The sequence below is a fragment of the Dasypus novemcinctus genome, chromosome 8 (assembly GCF_030445035.2).
Source record: "Dasypus novemcinctus isolate mDasNov1 chromosome 8, mDasNov1.1.hap2, whole genome shotgun sequence".
NCBI classification, from domain to species: Eukaryota; Metazoa; Chordata; class Mammalia; order Cingulata; family Dasypodidae; genus Dasypus; species Dasypus novemcinctus.
Genome location: NC_080680.1, coordinates 105,362,163 through 105,385,914, shown reverse-complemented (window position 1 = coordinate 105,385,914; position 23,752 = coordinate 105,362,163). Strand labels below are relative to the sequence as shown.

The 23,752-nt window shown below is 42.2% G+C and overlaps 1 protein-coding gene across 1 annotated transcript; it reads right to left on the bottom strand.

Moving 5' to 3' along the window:
* Positions 1-1,079: 1,079 nt before the first annotated feature.
* TNFSF15 (TNF superfamily member 15) lies at positions 1,080-19,874 on the bottom strand. The gene is made up of 4 exons (XM_004463165.3): positions 19,567-19,874; positions 10,088-10,130; positions 8,965-9,012; positions 1,080-6,401 (listed from the first exon to the last, which is right to left on the bottom strand). Exons 1-4 carry the CDS (start codon positions 19,789-19,791, stop codon positions 5,947-5,949), a joined length of 771 nt encoding a protein of 256 aa, XP_004463222.1. The 5' UTR covers positions 19,792-19,874; the 3' UTR covers positions 1,080-5,946.
* Positions 19,875-23,752: the final 3,878 nt, after the last annotated feature.

Below are 23,752 nucleotides of genomic sequence, written 5' to 3'. Positions count from 1 at the left end.
GGTGGAAGCAAGGCAAATAGAAATGGTAGTCAAAATATTTAACAACCAGTGTGACATGAACATCAGCCAGTCAGAATCATGCCTAAAAATGAATAGAGAATGCAACTGTGTGTCCTGATGGAATGTTAGCTGGGCTTTGACTGGACACTGGATATCCCCTGTGTCACTGGGCAAACAATAGGAGAGACAGCTGGTTCGTTTTGTTTCCCTGCTCAAACATTCCCAGGGATGCAGAGTCCATTTGGGAATTGATTGAAAAAGTTGTTTTTGGTAACCTAGATCAGACTATTACATTAATATTTTTCATCTAGAAAATAGATTTTTGCAGATTTTTCTTCTTGTAACCAATTTAAGGCAAATAACTCTCTGCAAATGTAAAAAATGCTGTGTTCTTATCACTTCCAAGAGTGGGTACAAGCTAAATATGAGAACTGAATTTCAGAAGGACATTGATAAATGTCCAGGTTCCCCACTGGGAGGGAAATTTTTGAGACCAATGGTTTGGTGGAGAATCTTACCCCCTTTTCTTTAATCCATCTCTGGTTCTACCTATAACCAAATAACGGTATACCATAAGCTGTGACTTTTTGGCAGAAACAATAAAATTTCTGATATTCGACCATGTTGACCTACAGAAATGGCAACCTAATAGTGACTGAACACCAACTGTGAGCTCAGCTACTGTCTTCAAAGAAGGGGAAGAGCTTGATGAACCTTTTCAAATAGTATCAGAGACAAATAGTATCAGAGATAGTATCAGAGACAGACCCAGGTTGTTAGATATGGGGTTAAGTAATTTAACTACAGACTCTCCTAACTCTTAGATTAATTAAGTGTCAAATGGATCAGCATTCTTTTCTTCCTTCTGCCTGCTGTCCCTTCTCATCTGACCAGAGATGCTCAATTTGTGGTGTTTCACAGTCAATTTGCCATAAGATTTACTATAATCTGTGAAAATCTGTTGGCATTTTGCATTCAAGTACACAGAGAACTATGCGCATTTTCAAAATTCCAAGAGGTTACCCATAGACTTTGCTCTAGAGAGAAAAATAATGGACAAATTAATAAAAGAATCAATCTAATTGTTGAAATTATGCAGCCATCAATGCCAGTTTATTAAGTCACATCTATTAAATAGATTAACACATACAATAAGTCTTTAACAGAGATTAGAATTCATAAAGTAGTACTTCAAGAAGCATACCAGTTTAGTACATCTCCAACAATATACAATATGCATTTTATCTTAGGGTTGTGACGTTTTAACATAAAACATAAATCCAATGAAAGCTCATAGGGCTTATCACTAAAACCACACAAATGCCTGTATTTGTTCAATTTGCACATCCCTGAAACAAAAAGGGGAGTTACATATTTTAATGACTTTAAGAATAAAATCATTTGACAAAGGTCAGCTACCTTATTTACTTGACATTGTGTGTCTCCTTCCCCCTGAATGTATGTGCAATGGGCGTAGGACTTGCCTGTTGCCTTCCTCACTGGATGTCTAGCATTTAGGTGTATGCTATTGTGTGGCTGATGCTCAAAAAAACAAAGCAAAACTGGTTAATGGATGAAGTTGAAAGACCACAGGCTTGGTGTGAGAAATATTAAACCCAGGCGCAACACTGCCACTAACTACAACCTGGCATTGGACCAGTGATGACACGTCTCTAGCTTGGATGTCTTCATCCTTAAATGATGTAATTTGGAGTAGATAAACCCTGCAGATCTTATCAACTCTAAAATTGGCCAAGATCTCAGAACCACTTTGTGTTGGACACACACTAAGCAAGTGGGAGATGGCTGGCACTTCCAGGCTAGAAGCCACCGAACTCTTGACAAACCCTGCCAGATTCTTAATGAACAGGTACAGCATGTGGAAGTCAATTAAAACATGGCCACATAATCATAGAGTTGGGAAAGACCTCAGAAATCCTCTGGTTCAACCCATCCTCCTTCCTCATGAAGGAATAGTTTCTCCAAAACCTCAGAGATAAGTCCCTTGCTGGAATATTCCCAGGGATTGGGAAAATCATTCCTGGTGAGATTCTGCTTTTGGGTATCAATCCAGAAATGGTGACCCTGTATTTGCCACCCATTAACCCTAGCTCTCGCCTCTGGGGACACACAGGAGAAGAGTCCTCCCACTGCTACATTGCCCCACAGGTATCTGAAGATACTTCTGTCTTCCTTCCATCTCTCCTTAAGTCTTTACAATACAGCCTTTGCTAAGTGTAGGGTAATTGGAAGATCTAAGGATTACAACACAGGAGGGCAGCATCCTAGCTCTGGGTCTGCCATTTACTCATTGCATGGCCCTGGGCAAGTAACTTCTGTTTGCACTTGTATGGCTTTCTTCTTAAAATAGGCAAATGGATAGGGGTATGTGCAGATGTGCCACAGAACTTGGGAGGTTGTAAATATAGTTGTTAGACTGGAGTAGGACGTAGATGTGACTGCTCTGACCTGAATCTTTCACTACTGAAGCAACAAGATTCAGAGGTTAATGCTCCACTGAATTCTCCCCAGACGCAGCTGCCAATGGGAGGCAATAGCTGTTAGTATCTGGGATAAAGGTGTTGACTTAAAAAAAAAAATTATTTGAAAATGACAAAACACTTCCAGGACACTGGACCTTAGGAGAGCAGGCAGTCTTGAAGCAAAGACTTCTGCACGTGTTTTGCAAGGTGCAAAACATAAATAGTCCTGTCCCAAAGAGTTAATCCCTAATGTCACAATCATGGAAACACAATTGTGAAAGAACTTGGGAAAATACCTTTTAAAAGAAAAAAAAAAAAAAAAGAATGTTGGCAATGTACGTGCTTCATGCATAGTGAGCTAGAGGAGATTTTATAATCCAGAGGGGTTACTGACGGGCTCAGAGGTGGAATTTCCTCTTGGCTGACGTAGCTAAGATTGAAATGGAGCCAAAGACTCTGGCATGCCCTGGTGGTGAACTCAATCAGACATGCTTCAGATGTGAAAAGCAGACTTTTTCACATTCTACTGTACGTTTGTCAAAAGAATGATAAATTTTAGTAGCTTTAGCAATTCTGATCTGTCAAATGGATCTAAACCACTATAGCATCAAAACGCTAGTGACCCAATGCATTTTGATCAGAGTTCTTGTATTTACTGAGGAACACAGGCTTTTCAAAGCATCTCTGAGTCATCTATAAAGTTCTAATATTTTCAGGGATGCTGATGATCAAACAAGTCCAGCAAATAATTTCTTTCAACTTGCAACTTAAATAGTGGGATCTTTATTTTTCCCCCTTTAATTATGAAAGTTTGTTCTTGAGTAATTAATTTAAAAACCATTTATAGAAAACACAAATCATTTTGTTTTTGAGCTTCCATCATCAAATGGCACCCATTTTCATAATGAGAAAATATCCATGTGCTTAAATTTAGCTAATTAATTAGCTAATAAAACAAAAATAAACAAAAGGATCAGCAGACAATGGAGATACTGAGCAGTTAAAACAAAGCGTCAATGACTCAATTTATCTCTATATCCCCGGGGCAAGTAGGTGCTCAGTAAATGTTTGCAAAATTGATTTGAATTCAGCCCTTTGAGAGACATTTAATCAGTAAAGCATTTTCCCTCTAAATTACCTACTTTCTAAAGCCTGCTCCTTCTTCACTCCAAACCCTTGAAGGCTTACCATTAACCCCTTTAAATGTTCCATCACATATTTTTAAGACTTTCTCTTTGCTTTTAAAAATAGTGCACTAATTTGGCCTTAGAAGTTCTGACTAGAGTCCTAGTAGGAATGCCTGGCCATGCCTTAACAGCAAAAGATACATCATAGAGAATTTAACAAAATCTGCAGTGGGAATTTGAGCTAAAGTACATTCTTAAATGCACAAGCTTATGACAGCAGCAAAATAAATAAACGTGGCAGGGATTTTTCAGAAAGCCTCAAGTCCTTTAGGATGTTTATGGGTTTCTTGAGTAAACTTCAAAATCCACCAGATCCCCTAAGGATGTGGGGGCAGGTTTGAAAGCCCTTGGCAAGCTCAGCACATTCTGAGGAAAAGGTCCAAACTCCCTACGTAAACCCTTTCCTGCCCCTAAAGGCACTTTGCACTGTCTTGTATGGCAGGGATGAGTGCAGAGTGTATTTTATTTTTTCAAATGTGGTGTTAGTTGTGATCACGCAGCCATGTTAGAGTCATTCATAAAACATTCCTCGTCTATTAATAAATTTCTAGGAGCTGGTTGAGGGAACGTTCTCTTACCAAGCTAGTCTTGCAGTTACTGAGAAACCTTTCTTTTCTGCTTTAAGAAAAGCGTACTTCCTCCCTCTAAGTTGCCCTTTCCCTGGAGCCATCTGGTATCTGCCCACCTTTTTTAAAGTTTAGGCTTCACTTTCTCTAAGAAGACTCTTCCCAACCCAGGTGGAGGTGGGTTTACCCGTGAGCCTAGCAGAGGTTAGGAACTGCGCTTAGAGCCTTAACTTCCCAATTAAGAAAATGGAAATGGATTTTAGTCAAAAGATATTGACTAAGCTAGTCACACTGCTTAGGAGCATGCTATACCCCTCCCTGTCTCTATCGTCTTCTGGCAACAAGGGTCAAAGTGACTTCTGGGCTGTTTGCTCTCAGACGCACGAGGTTTCCTACGATAGGGAAGCTTTATGATAGATGACAGGGTGCTGCAGTTCACGCCCCAGGTGTCACACTGAAATGCTCTCAGACCTAATCGTATGTTTGAAGTTAAAATATTTCATTCCCATGAGCTTATTAGATCCCCATAGCAACTGTGTGGAAACAACTGGTGGAGGCCACAATTTCTGCTTTACAGACAGGTCAACAGGGGCTGGGAGAGAAGGAGTCTTCCCCCCTCCCCCTCCCCAAATATATTAGTGCTGGAAAATCATACAGACTAGAGGATATGAACCTATTGAAGCATAGGAGAGAACTCCATATACAGTCTCTCCTCAAGGGAAGAGGTTTTGATTGGACTGATTTGCTAATCCCATGTTAATTCCTTTGAATATTTTAAAGGATAAATACCCACAATAACACTCTGCATATAAAGTTGCAAATAAAACTCAAAGCACATCTCCAGATTTGGTGGTTGACTTTTCTTTTTCCCTTTTTTTTTGGCCAGAGAATAAGTCCATTGTCTCTTGGTATCAATCAAGTTTGTTTTATAGCTGTCTAGTTAGCTAAGAAATTTCTCTGCAAGTTTCTTAGGTGACCTAATCAGCTGGACATCTTACACAGTTAGAAAGCTCCAGATAGCTTATGGGATTTGTCCAATGATCATTTTTTTTAGAACTTGGAGTTGGTCCTCAGAACATGCTGAGTGATTCTTGATCAGGAAGCATCTAGCAGTATTAGTATGGGTTTGAGTAGATTTGTTTTCATTCTTCATGGTATTTTTTGAGGTAAGGTAATGCCTGGCACATAGCAGGGCTAAGATAAATTCTATATATGGCATGAAAACCTTTTTTTGGAGAAGATTGATGAGATATACCAGTTCTTTTAGGTAAGGCATGGGATTATGTGTTTGGGAACGGTTTAAGGATTTTGTGTCTGAGGACCTCTTACTGTTCTCTAAGGCTTTGGTTTCTTTTCAAGGTTCCTTAACTGAAGCAAATACTTCATGATCCAAATGGACAACAACCAGAGCCGCTGGAGACAAATGAGTAGCAAGACACCATGGAAATATTCCTCTTCAATTCCTGACCCAAGTAGACCAGTGTTTTCATGTTTAGAAAATCAACACTCCTCCAAGCCACCATGACAATGTCTGCTCTCTTCTGCCTTTTTCCAATTAGTATTCTCATCAATAAGGCACTTCAAGTGCTAAACCACTGTGGAATGTCCTTCAGGCCCTGGTCCCAAGAAAACCCCTGGTTATAATAAGGATAGAAGAAGGAAAATTAGCAACTAGGAGGCAGGTCTTCCACAATGACATCTGCCTTGCCTCTATAGCAAGAAGGCTCCAAAGAAGGTTTTATCTTCTTTTGTGTAATCTACCAAAGAGATGTCACTGACGTTCACCACCAGCTTGTCCCCTTCTTGTAAAGAGAACACAGCCCCTAGGTAGATGGGTTGGAACCAGTTAGTGCCTATTTCACACACTGACTTGGTTCCTGTTAAGAGTTGGGTTGGCAAAGGGTAGCTGTCTGTTACCTTGGTGACAATCACAATGATGGAGTCTGGCTTGTTCAATTGGCTCTGTTGGTTGATTTTACCACATTCAGATGCAGTCCCTCGGAATGTGATCTGTGAGTAAACGAAGTAGTCTCCCGACTCTGGGATCAACAAGAATTTATTGGTGTAGTTCATCCGGTTCTTGGTGAAGGCGAGGCCAAGTTCATGTTCCCAATGCAGAGCTGGGAACTGATTTTTCAAGTGCTGTGTGGAAGTTTGTCTCACAACTGCAAAGGCAAAAGAGAGACTTAATTTGTTCAAGATGGAACATGTGGACTTTGCTAAAAAAGAGTCTCAAATACTTTTTAAAATAGATTACATTGGCTGAATAAAATAAACAGCTAACAAATGCTTTGGGAGGAATGAGTGGAGGGTATATGAGTGAACGTAGGCATTTATTTGTTGAAAGAGAGCAGCATCTTGAGCTGGGTAACCCTGGGCTGAACCTTGAGTTTTCTGATCTTTCATTTTAAAAAAAGGCACTAATAACACCTGTGGAAAGGACTAATAGAGATGGTATGTGTAAACTGCTAGCTATAGGTATAGCCTCTAAACTACATTCACCTTTATGAGCCTTTTTGTTCCAGGCATGCTCTGCTACAAAGAGGATATTTCAGAGAAAAAGTTAGGAGTTCCACATCACTCCATTCCAATGGGGTTGTCCAAAGCCACATGAGAGCAGGCAGCAATTAATGGAGAATCAACACATGGGACACATATTAGAACCAGACTTCCAGATCGTGGCATATCAACAAAGTCCAAAATGCAAGCCAACGTAGTTGGCTTGTGCAATGGAAGAGATAAGGGCTTTGGGCCACTTAAACACCCTTTCTGATCCTGGCTCTGTAACATACTAGCTTATTAATCAATACATAGTTTCCTTCTCTTATTTGAGTCACACTTTCTTGTATGTAAACTGGGAATAAATCTCCCTCATAATATTGTTCCGAAGATCAAGTGAAAGGAAGAGACACGAACATTTTTATCATGAAAGCTGGATACAGTTCTCCTTGATAAATATTTATTTTCTTTCCCCAAAGTAAGCCAGCATCTTTCATTTTGACAGATTAAAAATAAGCCTATTCCTTCTGTATGTTTTATGTGTTGTTAAGTTTGCATTATTTACATGTATGCATTATATAGAACACATGAATGAACACTTTTCTGAAATATGTCTGCAGCAGCTGAGAAAATAAGGAATAGAATCAAGCCATTCAAATAAGAAAATCTGCAATAAAACTATACTTTTCAGGAAAAAAATATGCTTTGGTCTGCTTTTGAAATCAATAGAATCACCACTATGTACTGTTAGCCACAGTACTGGTGTCGGCTATTTTTAAAGAAACCATTTAGTAACCTCCGCACCAAGTGGGTGGCCAGAAAACTGGTTTCTGGATTATCTGAAGTTACTTTCCCACTCTTGACTATAACTTGGGTTTCTTTTGCAACCTATCAAGTATGTGTATGGTCCTGGCCCCAGACTAAATAACTTAAGTGACCACTGGAGAACTCTGGTGATTCTTTGACAAACTTGTGAAAGGCGATTTTATTAGTCACCACTGAAAACTTCTACTCCTCCCTTGTGGATGATGCTGTGGCTTTTTGTTTTTTTTAATTAAAATTTTCCTCTCAGATGATGCAAAAGCAAAATTAATTTAGTCTCTTGACAAGACATAGTTTTATGAAGTTGATATGCAATTAGCTATGTCCACACAGCATCAAGTAGGAGTTTGGGTAGGAAGTATGTTGTAATGGAAACAGTGCAGCTTGGGAGTCAGGCTTGAATCTCAACATTTCCACTTCCTAGTTGTGTGACTTGGGACAAGTGAATTTAGTTGACTGACCCTTAGTTCCCCATCTGTGGGTGGGAATGACTAAACCCCATTTCCTTGGGTTTATGTGCCAATTAAATGAGATATTAGATGTAAAAATGCCTACTACAAATTGGGAGCTCAGTAGTTTTTGGGGTTGCCCTCCATTTCTATTCCTCTCATTCAACAGGAAGAGGGGTGTCATCTTGATACTCATAAATGTTTTAGAATTTACCTCCCAGTCTGTTCAATCCTCTCATTCTTATAAACAAATGGTAAGTCATGGCAACTCTGCATCTCCCTGTTCCTAATTCTCACTCTGGATTTATCCCAAACCACTCCTTCTTAGGGTGCAATGTCTCAGGACACAAAGATGTGCCTCTTGTGGGTTGCAAATTTTCTTACTGGTCAGGAGAATATGTTTGCCTTTTAACTCTAGTTTTCCAAGGAGTTTTTAACATATCATTCTGTATTGTGGTGCTCTTTCCTCAGTATTTGAGGCACCTGAAAATCCAGGTGTGAGATGTCAGGAATTTCCACACTTGAAGCTGGTGAACAACTTGGCCAACTGGTGATATCAATATATTCTTAATCTCGTCACATCTATGAAAATTCTTTTGAAACACCTTTCTGGATGTAAATGTCCAATAACTTCATCTTGATTAGGGTACAGGTGGACTTGACAAATTGGCAACTTTTATCTGTGACCAAATTCAGAATTACTTGAAGCTCGGAGTCTGAATGAGAGAGATGAGAGAGAAAAGAGGACTGAGAGAAACTGAAAGAAGCCTCCCAAGAGATATGGACCTTTGGACTTCTCACAGGGAGGAAAACATCTGAAAACACTTGATGAGGAGTCTGTTATCAAGAGATGTGGTTTCCAGTTTGAAGCCTCTAGAATGAGTTTTGACAAATGCTCTAAGTGAAATCTCGGGATTATGGCTGATGATCTTTTGGAGAACACATCAGGGAGAATTACCTGTCAGGTGTGCCCTCGGCTTATCCCCATCAGTTCTGGGAGGTGCATCTGTAAAAAAAGGAGAAACATGTTTTGTATGGCTCAAAGGATGGCTTGAGTAAAGACAGCACTTTGGAAGTGGAGCCTGTGATGGGGAAGAAATATTCCTCTCCTCCACCTGGAGCTTGGGGGTCTTTGGGAATTTCTGGATTGGAATGTGGTGCACTGAGAATGCACCACTGGAAGAAGGGGAGGTACAGGCATCAGAGTCTTTAAAGCAAACGAATCTTGGCCATGTGACTTTACGTAAATTATTAACCCTTTCTGAGGCCCTGTATTCTCATCTCGAAGAAAGGCACAGAAATTTCTACTGTAGATAGAGAGTGTATGATTTCTGGTATGTGCTCTGTGCTCAATAAATCATGGCTCTCCTCTCCTTTCCTCTTTCAGATGTCTACACCTGCTGGTTCCATGGGAGTTAATTAGCCTTGTACTTTATCTTCTTCATGGTCCCTTTAACCACATGCACTGATATGGTCACCCTATGAATAGCCTAACAGAACTGGGATGAGGAGTGGGTGGAAACTACTCTGTAGCTCTATATGACCTTGGCAGAGCTCTTCCTCTCTTTGGGCTTCTGTTTACCCATTAGTACTATAGAGGTCCTCCGAATTTCCTTTTGGTTCTCAAAGATGATTATTTTGGGGAATTGTGTTCTGACTGCCCTGAAGATGTTGTTTTTGATGAAAAACAAAATTTACTGAGTACCTTTGATGTGCTAGGCACTGTTCTAAGCCTTTTATAGGAATTAACACATTTAATTCACACTAAAACTGCTGTGTAGTTACTAATATAAGCAATTTTATAAGTGAGGAAACTGAGACACAGGTAGGTAAAATTATTTGCCCAAGGTCACATTGCTAGTAAATTCCAGAACTGGAGTTTGAGCTCAGGTCTAGAGTCCCACTTAGCCACAATATAATTTTGCTTTTCCAATGCTTACGGAAGAGCCTCACTTCTACTTCTTATTCTTCAGCTTAGCAAATTGGTAATTAAAGACCCATATCTAAACTTATGCATTTTAGAACTACTGGAAAAGTTCTTGTTTCCCATGCGAAAAGGCATCAGAGATCAACACACTTACAAGCTTGCTGAGGTGATGGTCCAAATTCCTGTCCCTTTGGAGTCTGTTGGGAAAGACAGATATGGTTCAGGCCCTTTGTGGTTGTCCTAACCCCAACACCCATACAGCTGCCCATAGCGTGGATATGATTCGGTTCCTGCTGATACCTAATCTGGGTACCCTGAGATGAAAAAAATAGGGATGCAAATCTTTTGGTTGGTGGGAATCTCATACTAAGTTCTCACTTTTTTTCCTCTGGCCCCTCTAAAGACTCTTCTCTTTCTTTTGCTTGTCTCTGAAGCTTGACTTTAAAGTTTGGTCCTGAGACCTTTTCCTATTCTATTCTAGGGGACCCTAAATTTTTTATCATTGCTCTGGTTCTTAAAAAACAAATAAAGGCACTTGCTTTATTTTCTTTTCCCTATCACAATTAAAACGTTGGAACTATTTTTTAAAATGATACAGGAAAAGAAATAATGGCCAGGGTCTCCCCTTCTCATCAGCCTCAACAATTCTTTCTTGTTTCAACTCAATACATGAAGACATATTCATCATTGCAATACTGGTTTGTAAGTCATTTCAGATACCACATAGTAGTGGAAGAACAAGTGCTTTCGAGACAGACACCTGCCTTCTGGGTGAGCTTTTCCTCTGGTAAGGTGGATGGATAAGTACCAGCAGTTTCATGCACTGTGACAATGAGGAACACACAGAGTGCTAAGGAGAGGGACCTTGGGCAGAAGAGGGGGAATCAGGGAAAATTATACCTGAACTGAGTCTTACAGGTCCTGCAAGCACTAGCCAAGTGATAAAAGGAGTAATGACCATTCCAGAGAAGAACAATAGCTTTTGCAAGAGTAAGAAGGCTCAACAGAGCCTAGGCACAGCTGGCAAATGGCTAGGATTTCTGCTGCTAAATGAATGTATTAGGCACACTTGACATAGGGTTATGAATACAATGGTCTTTAAAAACCTAAACTCAATTGCTGTGACTACTTGTTCAGCATCAATGACTTGATGGGCCTCAGGGGTGTAAAAGCAGCCCAGAAACTAGCTTATTCTGTATCATGTTTTAATATTTGCTATTGACAGAGTCAGGAAAGGAATTGGTTCTTTGGCAAGGCAGAAAACTGAAGATGGGATCCTCAAAAAATAATGGGGGTAGCTTGACTGCATCCTGTTGTGTAAGAAGAGGTACCTGCCTTGCCTGGCCTTCTGCTCCCTTTGGCTCTCTGTTTAGAAGTCTTCTTGAACATCCTGCTTATCTATGGCTGAGCAGACCATCCGCTAAGACTTTAACATTCCTTTTTGGCTCAGAGTTCCATTTGTAATTAGCAGATATCTGGGATGTGAAGACATTTTCTTACTTTGGCTCTTCTGAATTTCTATAACCTGGGCTTGTGTTTTAATTTCATATTTGTATGGACATGCATGGGTTTTAGTAGTCCAGAATGCCACTATATGCCTGGAGGGTGTGACAATGTTGCCTGACAGGTATTGAGGACCACAAATTTCCAAGAATCCACAAGAAAAGTATCATCTGGGATTCTCTGTCCAAGAACAATGTCTAAAGCCCTCCATTGCTGTTTCTCTTAATAATGACTCTATCATGGGAAGAAGACTGTCATGAGCAAGGGCAGGGGTGAATCAGGAGGTGATCTGAGAGGATGAAAAGTAGTATCTTATTGGGGGAAAGATTTGTGCATTCGCACTGGCTCATTGCCTGCTCCCAAGATGCTTGCTGGCAACACCAGGAGAAGAAAATGCCTTACTGTCCTCCAACCCAGACTCAGCTCCTTCACTTCTGGGTTATTCTTGGGGCACTCAGGAAACCATGGCACCTGAGGGGGTGCTGATCACTTGAACATCAGCCTCCAAATCTGAATAGCTATGGGTCCCAAAGCACCCTAGAAGAATGGGATTTATTTCTAAGTGTCTTCTCTAACCATCGGCTAAGAACCAGGATCCAATTTTATTACCTCCTGAGCATTTATTACTCCTTGAAGGATAGAACTATTTGAGTGCTAATTGCTTTTCTCTCTCTGGTAGAATTTAAGCTGCATGCAGACAGGGACCTAATGTGTTTCGTCTTGTTCACCATTGTATTTCCTGTGCTTTAGACAATCACTGGCACTTCTGCTCGATTACCTGATCAGCAAAATGCACAGATGCTCAGTTATTGGAAAGGCAGAGGCAGAAAAGACAGTAGGAGAAGGAGCAAAGCTGAGCACCAGGTACTTTAGCTAGACTGCTGCAATTTAAAAGTCTAGGAAAGAGATCTTTTCATTTTAGAATACACGCAAAGCTTTGATGTCTTTTAAATCAAAAGAAGTTTTAATTACATAGAGGTAAATAGCTAGAATCATTCAGTACTGGGGCCTCTAAAGGTCTTCATCAGGCTCTACTTGGATTGGCTTTAGAAATATTTGTTGAAAGTTGTAAGACTTGGCCAAGAGCCAGAGCTAGAGCAGGCAAATATGTATGCCTTTTGGCATCCATCTTGGTGGGATGCCAGCTACCACCAGGATTGGAGCCCAAGCAAAGCAAGATGGTGCTTTCTGACCTTTAGTTTCTGCAGGTCAGGGAATTTGCACTCTCATTTGATTTTTTCTTTTCCTCGCTTTTTTTTTTTTTTTTTTTTAATGCTGGCTGGTAATCCCTGGTAATCACAATAGGCATTTGGGGAATTATTCTGATGCTTCAAACAAGGAAGAAGGAAGGATGGGGAGAAGAGATGAACATTTAACTAAGTGCTCATCAGGTGCTAGGCCTTGTACTGGGTATTTCCATGTGCTCTGTATCTAATCCTTCAGTTATTCTCAAAGGAGGGCTCGGTATCACCTTTTTATAGCCTTTTAACACCTTAGAATAGAGGCTTAAAGAGGCTAAGCAAGGTTCAAGTTCAAAGAGTAAGTGGAGGGTCTGGAATCTGAAACTTTAGGCCAAGTACCAATGCTGGCACATATCAGGAGCTCCATAAACGTTAGCCAAATGTGCAACCGACGAATGGGCCCAAAGTAAGATTGTCTTTGAGATTCTCTTGTTGGCATTTCCCCAGAAAAATCCCTTGAGTGTATTTTAACTAATGACCCACTTAACCTTTCCTCCCGTGTCCTGTAGTCACTCTCTAGTATATCATAAACAGGAAGAGACATTCATTACTTGCTGTCATAAATGCTGCAATTGCAAAGGCATAACTGCTTTATGATCCATAACATCCTTCCAGTGTTTCTAGAAGAAAGACACAGACATTTGCCTTCTTCTCTCTTCCTCTTGCTTCTCTCCCTGTCTCTCCTTGCACAAGGAAAAATCCAACCTGGAAATGCTTTATTCTGAGGTCATTTCATTTCTCCAGTCTCTAAGGTGTCCTAGAAAGGACTTTACCTCAACATTCAGTGTACCACAAAACAGGCAAATTGTGCAGCCAAGCAAATTTGGAAATCCCAGCTCTGTTCTTTTCTTGCTTTCTGACTTTGGCATGTCACCGCCTCAGTGAAATTCAGTTTCCTCCTCAATAACAACAGAAGGTCATTCCTTCCTCGCAAGACCACTGTGATGGTTTTAAGAAAGTCCATATATATAAAGTAGGTATCCAACTCATTTTCCTTCTTTCTTTAGGCTCAGTAAATGCTTGTGGTATGTATTGTTGGTTCAGCACATCTTTGGTCTTATTGCTTTATTTGTAAACTGCAACCACTCTTGTGTCTTGATACTTAACAACAGAATTGCATCCTTTAGGAACTCTGAGTGGCATCCTCCTTCTCCTAACAGACAGACATGCAGGAGGCTTCCTCAGTTCACAGTTTGCTTCTGGACCCCTGGTCTTTCAGTATGCAAAGGAATTGAGGAAATGCAATTGCCCCCACTCCCCTGGGCCCATTTTTGAAACCAAGGCACGTTGCTGCAGTCAGCTGCTCTGTGAAGGAGACCAACTCTTTCTGGGAGATCAACTCTTGCAGCCAAGGTGCTGCGGTGGCATCACGATGTGTGGTTTGTCGGGTGAGGACACTGGAGCCCAAGGCATTGGGCACTGAGTGATGTGTGTGTTTACTTTAATGAGTGAACGAGTGGATTCTGAAACCACCAGCCATGAGCTGCTGCAGGTGCTTGGGAATCAAATCCTCCCTTCCTTCCTTCCTCAGGGTGTCTCCACTACCTGTTTCACTGCCCTTTCCCCACTGCCTGATTTTTGTTACTCTTGGGCTTCTCTTTCAGCATTCCAGGGCTATGCCACTGTTTAATCAGCGTTTTGAGGTTTACAATGCAGTTTTATCTTGTCCATTTTCCCCAAATAATGCAGATAGAAAAGGGCTCATCCGAGGTGTGATGGGCAAGAAAATAATATCTGTTGAGCATCTACCCTATGACAACAGCTTTCTGAACATCTCTTTGCAGAATTCTTAGCATTGCTTTATGAAGAAAGTGTATTAATCACATTTAATGGCATGGACTCTAAGACTCAGTGAGGTCTAGAACTTTGCCCATTCCTCCACCTGCTCTCCATCCAACAAACACTTAGATTGTTGTCTGTGTGCCAGGTACAGCTGGTGTTCTCAAGGGATGAAGGGGGTTAGCATTTATTGAGTGCCTACTCAATAAATTTATTAGCATTTATTGAGATGAAAGGGGTTTGCATTTATTGAGTGCCTACTGCATGCCAGGCACTTTTCAGGATGCTATTGTTAAATCCTAACCACGCTGGGAAGTGAATAATTTGCCTGAGGTTGTATGCAGAGGCAGTCAAGCATGGTGGTTGGGAGGAATATACATTGTGGGTTTGAATTTCAGCTTCCAGCTCTTCAGCTATATGTCTTTGGGGAAGTTACTTAATTTCCCTAAGCCTCAGTTTCATAATCTACAAAATGGGGGTTTTGAGGCTTAACTGAACTCATGCATAGAGGAATGGTAGCAAACGTATTGCACATGCAGTATATGCCAGAAACCACGCTAAGTACTTTATATATGTGATCTTATTTATTCTTTTTGAAACCTTAAATATGAAAAAGTTTGGCACAGTGTCTGGTATAAATAAGTTATTATAAGGTCACAGCTGTGTAGTGGTGAGGCCGTGGCTTTCCTCCAAGTCTGGGTAACTCTGCAGCCTGAACTAGAGTCACAATGGGATCCTTTTGGCTTGCGTGGGGTCCACCTGGGTCAGGGGCAAGTGTAGGGAGAAGAGGGCTTCAGGGAACAAGGGAAGGGGTGGAATTTTCAGGAAGGGGTAGAAGTGAGATTGGAGTGAACCAAGGAATGAATCAGAAGTGAGAACTTGGAGGGAGCACGTGCAGATAATTCTAGAAGTTGGGCCTGGTAAGGAAGGACAGAGCAGGGCCATGGTGCAACCCTGAGCAAGAAGCCCCCTCCGACCTCCCTGACAACCCACTGCACAGTATTGTGTGCCCACCTGTGCCGGGCTTGGGGCAGACCATGAACTTGGAGCATCCAGTTATGCTGGGAACACAGATTGTATGTCGGTGCTGTGCTCGCGGAAGGCAGAAGCCTGCACAGGGTGCCAGAGTGCGGCCTGAGGACCTGTTCTGAGGGCAGTGGAGAGCCACCGAAGGGCCCAAAGAAGGCCCAGGCCATCGTGGAGCTGAGCGGAGAATGGACTCGGGAGTGGGGAGTGCGAACAAGACTGGGGTGGGGAAGGAGGCATCAAGACCCCTTAAAAATACCGTAGACTAAGAAAAGCCCTCCAGCTTCAAAACCTGCTCTCTAACCTGGTGATGGCAGATTCCAGAGCAGGTGGAGTGTTTTGTCCTCTGTGGTGTAATTTCCACAGGCAGGGATATTCCTTGACTGTAATAGCAATAATAGCTGCTATTTGCTGAATGGCCACACTTTGCCAGGGACTTTCAATAACTTATTTCTGACCGTCCCCATTTCATACGTAAAGAAGCTGTACCCCAGGGAGGTGAGGCAAATGGCTAAGAGGCAGCTAGGCCAGCATGTGAACAGAGTAGGAGCTTTTTGCCCAGGGTTTTTCCAAGACAATTGAAAAGTCCAAAAACATTTTACTATTTCTATTTTTGATGTATGGGTAATATTTTCATATTGTAGTCCAGCCACCCAGTTCCCCTTCCTGGATACTAGCAAAGCTGCTTGTTTCTTTTGTGCCCTTCCTGAGACATCCTATGCATTTATCAACATATCCATGTTTATGTATGTGACCATATACTATTTTTAAGAAAATGAAGTATACCATATTATATATGCTATTAAGCATTTTGCTTTTTTGTGTGTAATGATATCACTTGGAGAATTTCCCCATCCCTGCATGTAGAGCTGCCTCATTCTTTTTAACAGCAGCAGCTGCACTGTTTTCCATGGGAGGGAGGCACCCTCATTTAATTGATGCTGTGTTTGTGGACATGCCATCTAGAGGTATTTATTCCAACCCTCCCCAAATCTACTTTTGATTTCTGCTCTGCAATTTACCTGGGTACTAAGTTTGTCACATTGACTCCTTCACTGCACAATCCCTGAAGGAATAACACAGTCTAAAGTATTTTAATAGTCCTGGTAACTACTTTTGTTGCTGGTAATAAAAACCTGGAACACTACTGTATCAGCTGCTGGTTCTTTCTCCACGTCTAGTCTGTGGACCTTCCAAGAATGGATCCCATCCCATTTTCTGGCTCTGTGGGCCTGAACTTTTCCTTCCCATGTCTGATCTTTGGATTCTTCAACTGTAAAACGAGGAGATTATACTAGATTAGGCATCGGCAAAATTTTCCTGTAGAGGGCCAGATAGAAATATTTTTTGCTTTGTGGGTCATCCAATCTCTGCCACAACAACTCAACTCTGTCATCATAGCATGGAAGAGCCATAGACAATATGTAAATGAATGGGCAGGGCTGTGATCCAATAAAACTTTATTGACAAAAATTGGTGGCAAGCTGGATTGGCCTATAGGCCATGGTTTGCTGACCCTTGGATTAAAAATTTCTATAAATCTTTGCAGAGATTTCCCCTTCTACTTTGATGAAGGAAAGGGACAAACACCCAACAAATGCCCATTAGTGCCAGGTGCTCCCTAGTGGCTCTTTAGAGATGACCTCGAATCTTCCCAGTACGGCTATTGGGTTGGCATTGTTACCCACTTTTACAGATGGGAAAACCGAAGCTCAGAGAGGTTCTGCAACTTGCTCCCTCTTTCCTTTGAGCCCTACAACTCCCTGTTCTCAAGGCCTCAACTCCTTTATATGTTGGATTAGAAAAGGTTCTTAGTGATACCACCTCCTAGGGTTGCTAAGGGGATTGAGTAAGAGAGATGCTCAGGGCAGTCCTGGCATAGTGACCAGCCTTGGGAAAGCCTGGCAGCCAGGGGGAGCTTGGCGTGCCTGGCGAGCTGAGGACAGCCAGTGTGGCTAAGCTGCCAGTGGTGGGGTGGGAGAGGGGAGGAGGCCGGTGGAGAGGAAGGAGCCTGGTCTGAGAGGAAGCCGCAGAGGGAGGGCCTTGGCTCAGGGCTGTGACACAACCGCAACCCAGGGAAAGCTTTCAAGGGATTGTTTTGGCCCTTGGGTGGAGAGCAGAGGCCATGCTGGCCTTCATGGAATTTCTTTCCCATGCTTACTGCTATTCTCCCTAACACAGGAGGGCAGTCAATTTATTGGTCCATAAAATCACCCATGATTGCTGATGTCAGCCTGGTACTGGGGGGGAGGGGCACAGAGTTGGGGGGTCTGATGGCCTGGGGTATAATCTTGGCTCTGCCCCTGCCTGGGTACAGACCTGAGCAAATCTTTGCAGCCCTGTTTCCCTATCGGCAAAAGAAAGGGCTTTATGCTGTGTGACTTTAAAAGGCTCCAACCGCCTGTGATTGTCCGATTTTTCTAGGTAGTGGGTTCTGTGACTGGGATCTCGGGATATCCTCAGCTGCTCTTGGCAAGATTTCTCCTTGACTTTAGTTCTTGCTGGTTCTCGTCCCTTTAAAGCCAAAGGGTGGTCATGGCTTTCCCCCACAGCTGGCCTGGGGACACTTCACCAGCCCTGTGGCTCCCGTGTCTTGGCAAACAGACCCTTGTTTAAACTCCGTTCGTTTCTTCTTTAAACTTTCTTCTTGGTTGAACGCGCTGCTTTGAGCGGTCCAGCTGTTTCTTTTCACGTATTTGATTGCTTCATGTGGCCCAGCCTTCTCTCTATCTCCCTTTCTCTTTCTTCTGAGGCACTGAGACATTTCACAGCCTGGCCAGACCACGGCTCCCTCACGAGCTCTCCCGCTCTCCTGGGAGTCTGCTTTATCCATCCTGAAGAAGTACGTGAGCTGATCCATTTCCTGCACACGGACGATGGACGCAGCAGGAGCTGCAATAGACTGGGGTGCAGCGGTGAGTATAAGGGACCCAGTGCCATCCTTCACAGGGCTCTCTGTCCAGCAACAGCTTGCGTGACGCTTGTTCTGTGACTGGGCAAGGCGCTGGCTCTCCCTGGACCGTGGCAGTCTTCCACGTCTAAAACAGCATTTCTGACTTCTGCTTATAAAGGGGATCTCAAAAACTCTCTTGGGCAGAGGGGACGTTTCCTTTCAGAACCCCGGAAAGCTCAGGTTCCTGGAGGCCACTGGAAGAACTCGTCTCCTTTTGGTCAAAGAGGGACAGAGCCAGAGGGTCGACCAGGCCCTGCAGAGTTGGCTTCCAGGTACCTGCCCCAGAGAGGTCAAAGGGTCACAGCCTGACCTCCACTGCCCTGTAGGCCTCCTCTAGCACAAACAGCATTTCTGGCCTCCTGAACAGTTTTTTTTTTATAACACATTTCTGGAATGAAGGCATGTGGCCATGAACGCTGCTGCCTGAATCCCTGGTCCATTGCTTGACCCTGACATGACAGTTACACTTGAACCTTAGCTTGCTCATGGTGTCTCTGCTTTGTAGTTGGCCAGGATTACATGGAAACCAGGTTTCCAATTAAATCAATCGAGAAAACTCTTTTCTCCTCTGGAATTTAATACTGTGAACTGAAATTAAATCAGTTATCACAGATGAATTTATTAACAGGTATATAAAATCATAATCTATTGGGAGACTCAAAAAATCCTACTGTATTAAACAAATAAGGAATATATACCCCAACATGGTAACTGCGGTCATCTCTAAGAGTTTATAGGTAGTGATAGTTCTTTTCTCCTTATATGCATTTTCTAATTTTTTTTCAATGACAGTGTATTTCTCATATAATTTAAGGAATTTTTTTTAAAGAAAAGCAATGTTCTCTAATTATCAGTACACTATGATTATAGTTATCTAAAAACGTAGGGGCTGGAGGTTATTTCCATATACATATAAGAAAGGACAGTTCATTCCCTGGAATTATTGAGAATAAAAATGGAACCGATCCTCTCCACACCTTGCGTTTTCCCACTCCTCACAGCCTGCATTTGCTTTGAAAGTGGAAAGCAAGGATCCTAATGGATCCAGGCGCTCCGTCCAGAACTGCAGAACCTGCCAGGTGCCTGCAGAGGGTCCGCTGATGGGTTAGGTCAGAGCAGAGTCTTGCTTACCTTGAATAGGCAGGCTTCTCCTTGGACCCTCAGCTGGCCGACCAGCACGTAGGTGGTGAGTCCCGTGAGGAGGGGCAGCGCCACCATGCAGCAGGTGAGAGCCCAGAGCAGGCTGCCACTCCTGGCCTCCAGCGCGCCTCTGGCCTTGGGCCGGTGAATGCCTTCCTCGGGCAACATTTCCATGCTGGCTGACTCCCCAAAGTCCAGCCCCAGATCCCCCACCATGCTCCAGCTGGCTCTGGAGGTGATTCTGAGTCCTCCTTGGCAGAGAGACCCCCCATTAAATAGAAAACCAGCTTCTCGCAGTGGATGAATTAATCACTCTGCTCCTCCTCCCCCTCTACTCGCCCCCTCCCTGTGCAGCCCTGCCCTGCCAGGGAATGCACCGCCTACAACAGAAACTGTTTGCTGTAAAAAAAAAAAAAAAAGCTTTCCCAAGCATATTTATATACAGTGTGCTCATGTGCTTGCTCCTTCGTTTACAGAAGGAAGTTAGGAAAGTCCCCGGAGGAGGAGAAAAAGAATTCATCAAGTCAGTAGGCTGGGCAAAGGAAAATACACCTATTCCTTGGCTTGGAGACCGGCCAGTTGGGCCAGTCTGGAAGTGAAAGTGAGGGACGGGGAGCGTTTGCAGACTGGGAAATGGAAATCGCGCTTGCATCAGCACTTTGCAGAGTGCTGCCAAGCCCTTGGTCTTTTTCCAAGGCCCGCCTAGGAATTCACTCCCATTTTGCAGATGGGGATACCCTAGCCATGGTAAAAAGGTGAAGGGACTAGCCCAAGGCCATCCATGGATTAAGACAGTGAAGCTAGAAATATGACAGTCTTCTTTTAAATAATGGTTTGAGGTCCTTGCCTCAAGCACACAACTGCCTGTGTCGAGCAATTGTCTAAGCAGGAAGTATTAGGTCACAGAGGTCTGTGATGGCAGGACATTGCCTTACTCCCTGATTAGTCCAAAGCTAATTGAGCACCTGCCCACACTTGGGTACAGTATAGGTGGGGCTAAACCAGGTAATAAAGGCTCACAATTATTAAGTACTTACTTTGTGCCAATCCCTATTCTAAGTGAGTTAAATGTATTAATGAAATTATTCAATCCTTGAGATGACCTTTTGAGGTCGTAATATTATTATCCCCATTTTACAGATAAGGGAATTGGAGCATAGTCAGCCAAAGGGGTGCTGATGCCAAGTACCAGACATCTGTAGGCATTTATAAAGGGTTTTTATTTGGGGTAGAAGCTTACAGTAACAATGGCATAAAGCATAAGTTACTTCCCTCACCAAAGTCATTTGCCACGTGTTGAGTGAGGTGGCAGGCAATGTCTGTGAGTATTCAGGCTTCCTTTTCCTCTTAAGGTTCCTTAGGTCCAGCTTCTTCCAATCTCAGCTGTAGACTGGGATAAATGGGGCTCATTTCTCCATGCTCAACTGCAGCTGTAGGCTATCAGGCTCTCTCTCTTTCTGGGGCCTCTGCTGTGTCTACGGCACTGTCTCTATTCCTCTGTGTTCTTCTCCTGTATATCTAATTCCCTGGGCTCCAGCATCAAAAACTCAAACTCTCTTCTCTGTCGTGTCATTTTCTCTATGAGTCCCCACCCACCAAGGGAGCAGGGACTCATTGTCCTACTGATGTGGCCGAATCAAAGCCCTAATCTTAATTTAATCAAGTAAAAATGAAACCTCTGAATTTAATACAACCTAATATGCCCAGAGGAGCAGACCAGTTTACAAACACAATCTAATACCTATTTTTTTGGAATTTATTAACAATACCAAACTGCCACAGAGAGTATGTGCTAAGGTCAGGATTTGAACTCAGGGAGGCTGGCTCAGGAGCCTCCTAACCATTATGCTACATGGACCCTGCACCCATTCTCCCTAGGAGGAGGTTATTCCCTTCCAGGTAGCAGTTTAGGGAGGCTTCTTGGAGAAGAGAGTGTTGGAAATAGACCCCGGAGCTTGGGGAGGAGTGATGTCAGAGAAAAGGAGAGGACCTTGAAAAAAATATGGCTTATAGAGACAGGAGAACTTAAGGAAAGTCCTGTGGCATGTGGTAGAGACCTGTTTGAAGAAAGTCTCCATTCAATTGATTCTTCTGCTCATGACATCAGCTGAAATCCTTCAAGCTACTTGGAAAGGCTTTCCCTGGCCTTCTTCCTACCCATCATCACCCCTTCCCAATATCTACCCTCACCTCTACCACTTTCTCAAGCTGTACTGTGGATTAGCCACATCATTGCCCATGCTGCTCCTTCTGCTGGGAAAGCTTCTCACCCTCTCTTTTTCACATCACATTGTTCCAGTATATCTTAACTTTGTCTAGAAAACTTTCTTCTATCCTCCTGCCTCCAAGACTGGGTTATATGCTCATCTTCTATGTTTTAATCTCACATTCTTCCCCTATTATTGGACACTTCATACTCTACTGTGATTGACTATATTTCTGTCACCCCCCCATTAAACCACTAGATACCTGGGAGGACAAGTACTAAGTCCTTTCCTTGTAGCTGTAGCTCCAAACATGGGGACAGTCACATGCTAGACTCTTAGCCAATATCTATTGAAATAAACATTTAATACACTTTCAAAGAATTGTAAATTCTCTGGTTCAACAACTCTCTGAAGAAACTTTCCCTTGAAACTAACCTAAATCCTTGGTGCCATAATTTAACTCGATCAGTTTATAAGAATCACACTGAATAACTGATCATCTTGAAGGGATTTACAAGTATGTATCCTTATATTTTATTTCTTTTTTGTAAAGTTGACTTGCTTCATCAAACCAGGATCCAAAAAGTACAAGTGTATGGATTCCAGTGAAGAGGTATGTGTTATCATTTACAAGGTAAGAAGGCTCAAAAGATGGTGAGTAAAAGCACAAGATGGGGGTCCAGAGACCTGGGTTTTAACTCTTCCTCTCTTGTGTGAACTTAGACCTATAGCAGACTCTCCCTGTTCTAGTGTAAATAGGCTTGTTATAATTCTGTTTAAAGCAAGGATTCTGAGTTTGAGCCTTGGGAAGCAACTATGGAAATAGTATGAGAACTTTAAGGCATGGACCTAGATTTATCTACTTGAGACCATTGTATATTCGCAGTTGTAAGAAATAATTTAGAGAAATCCCATATGCTCCTTTCTCCCCAAGTAACATCTTACATAACGATAGTACCATATCTTAATCAGGAAATCAACATCGACAATAATATTCAGATTCCACCTATTTTATCTGTACTTATTTGTTTGTGCATTTAGTTCAATACAATTCATCACGTGTCAATTCATGTGATGATCATTAGAGTCAAGATACAGAATGGTTCCATTACAGGATCCCTTCCTCTCTAACTCCTGGCAACCACTAATCTGTTCTCCAATGAGATAATAACATTATTTCACAAATATTGCATAAATAGAATCTTACAGTATATATTCTTTTGAGAATGGCTTTTTAAAAACCCTCATTATCTCCTTGAGGTACAGCCGAGTTGTTGTGTGTACCAAAAACTCTTTTCTTTTCATTGCTAAGTAGTATTTCAGTATGGATGTACCACAGTTTGCTTAATCATTCACCCAGTGAAGGGCATTTGGGTTGTTTCCACTTTGGAGCCAAATATGAATAAAGCTTCTATGAGTCTTCCTGTACAGGTTTTAGTGTGAACAAAACTTCTCATTTCTCTGGTAAAAATGCCCAAGAGAGCAGTTGCTAGTTTGTATGGTACAGGCTTGGTTTTAAAAAACAAATTTATTTTTTAATTGTAGGAAAATATACATAACATAATCATTTTAATCATTTTAAGTGGACAATTTTTTGACATTAAGTACATTGGCAATACAGTGTAACTTTCACCATTATCTATTTCAAGACTATTTTCATCAACCCAAATGAAAACTCTTACTCATTTAGCAATAAATCCATATTCCCCCATCCCCACCTCTGACAAACACTGTTCTGATTTCTGTCTCCTCGTATTTGCTTATTATAAGTATTTCCTATAAGAGAAATGAAACAATATTCGTCCTTTTGTGCTTGGCTTATTTCACTCAACATGATGTCTTCAAGATTCATCCATGCTGTAACATGTACCAGCCTTTCACTTCTTTTTGTGGCTGAATAATATTCCATTGTATGGAAGTATCACATTTTGTGAATCCACTCATTTTGTTGATGGACACTTGGGTTACTT

Bases quoted from the DNA above. Each gene is read 5' to 3' on its own strand.
- TNFSF15 (XM_004463165.3), bottom strand. From the start codon at position 19,791: ATGGTGGGGGATCTGGGGCTGGACTTTGGGGAGTCAGCCAGCATGGAA. The intron at 10,131-19,566 runs GTAAGCAAGACT...CTTTCCCAACAG, and splicing joins GAGAAGCCTGCCTATTCAAG to ACTCCAAAGGGACAGGAATT. The intron at 6,402-8,964 runs GTAATTCTCCCT...TTGCCTTTGCAG, and splicing joins GCCGAGGGCACACCTGACAG to TTGTGAGACAAACTTCCACA.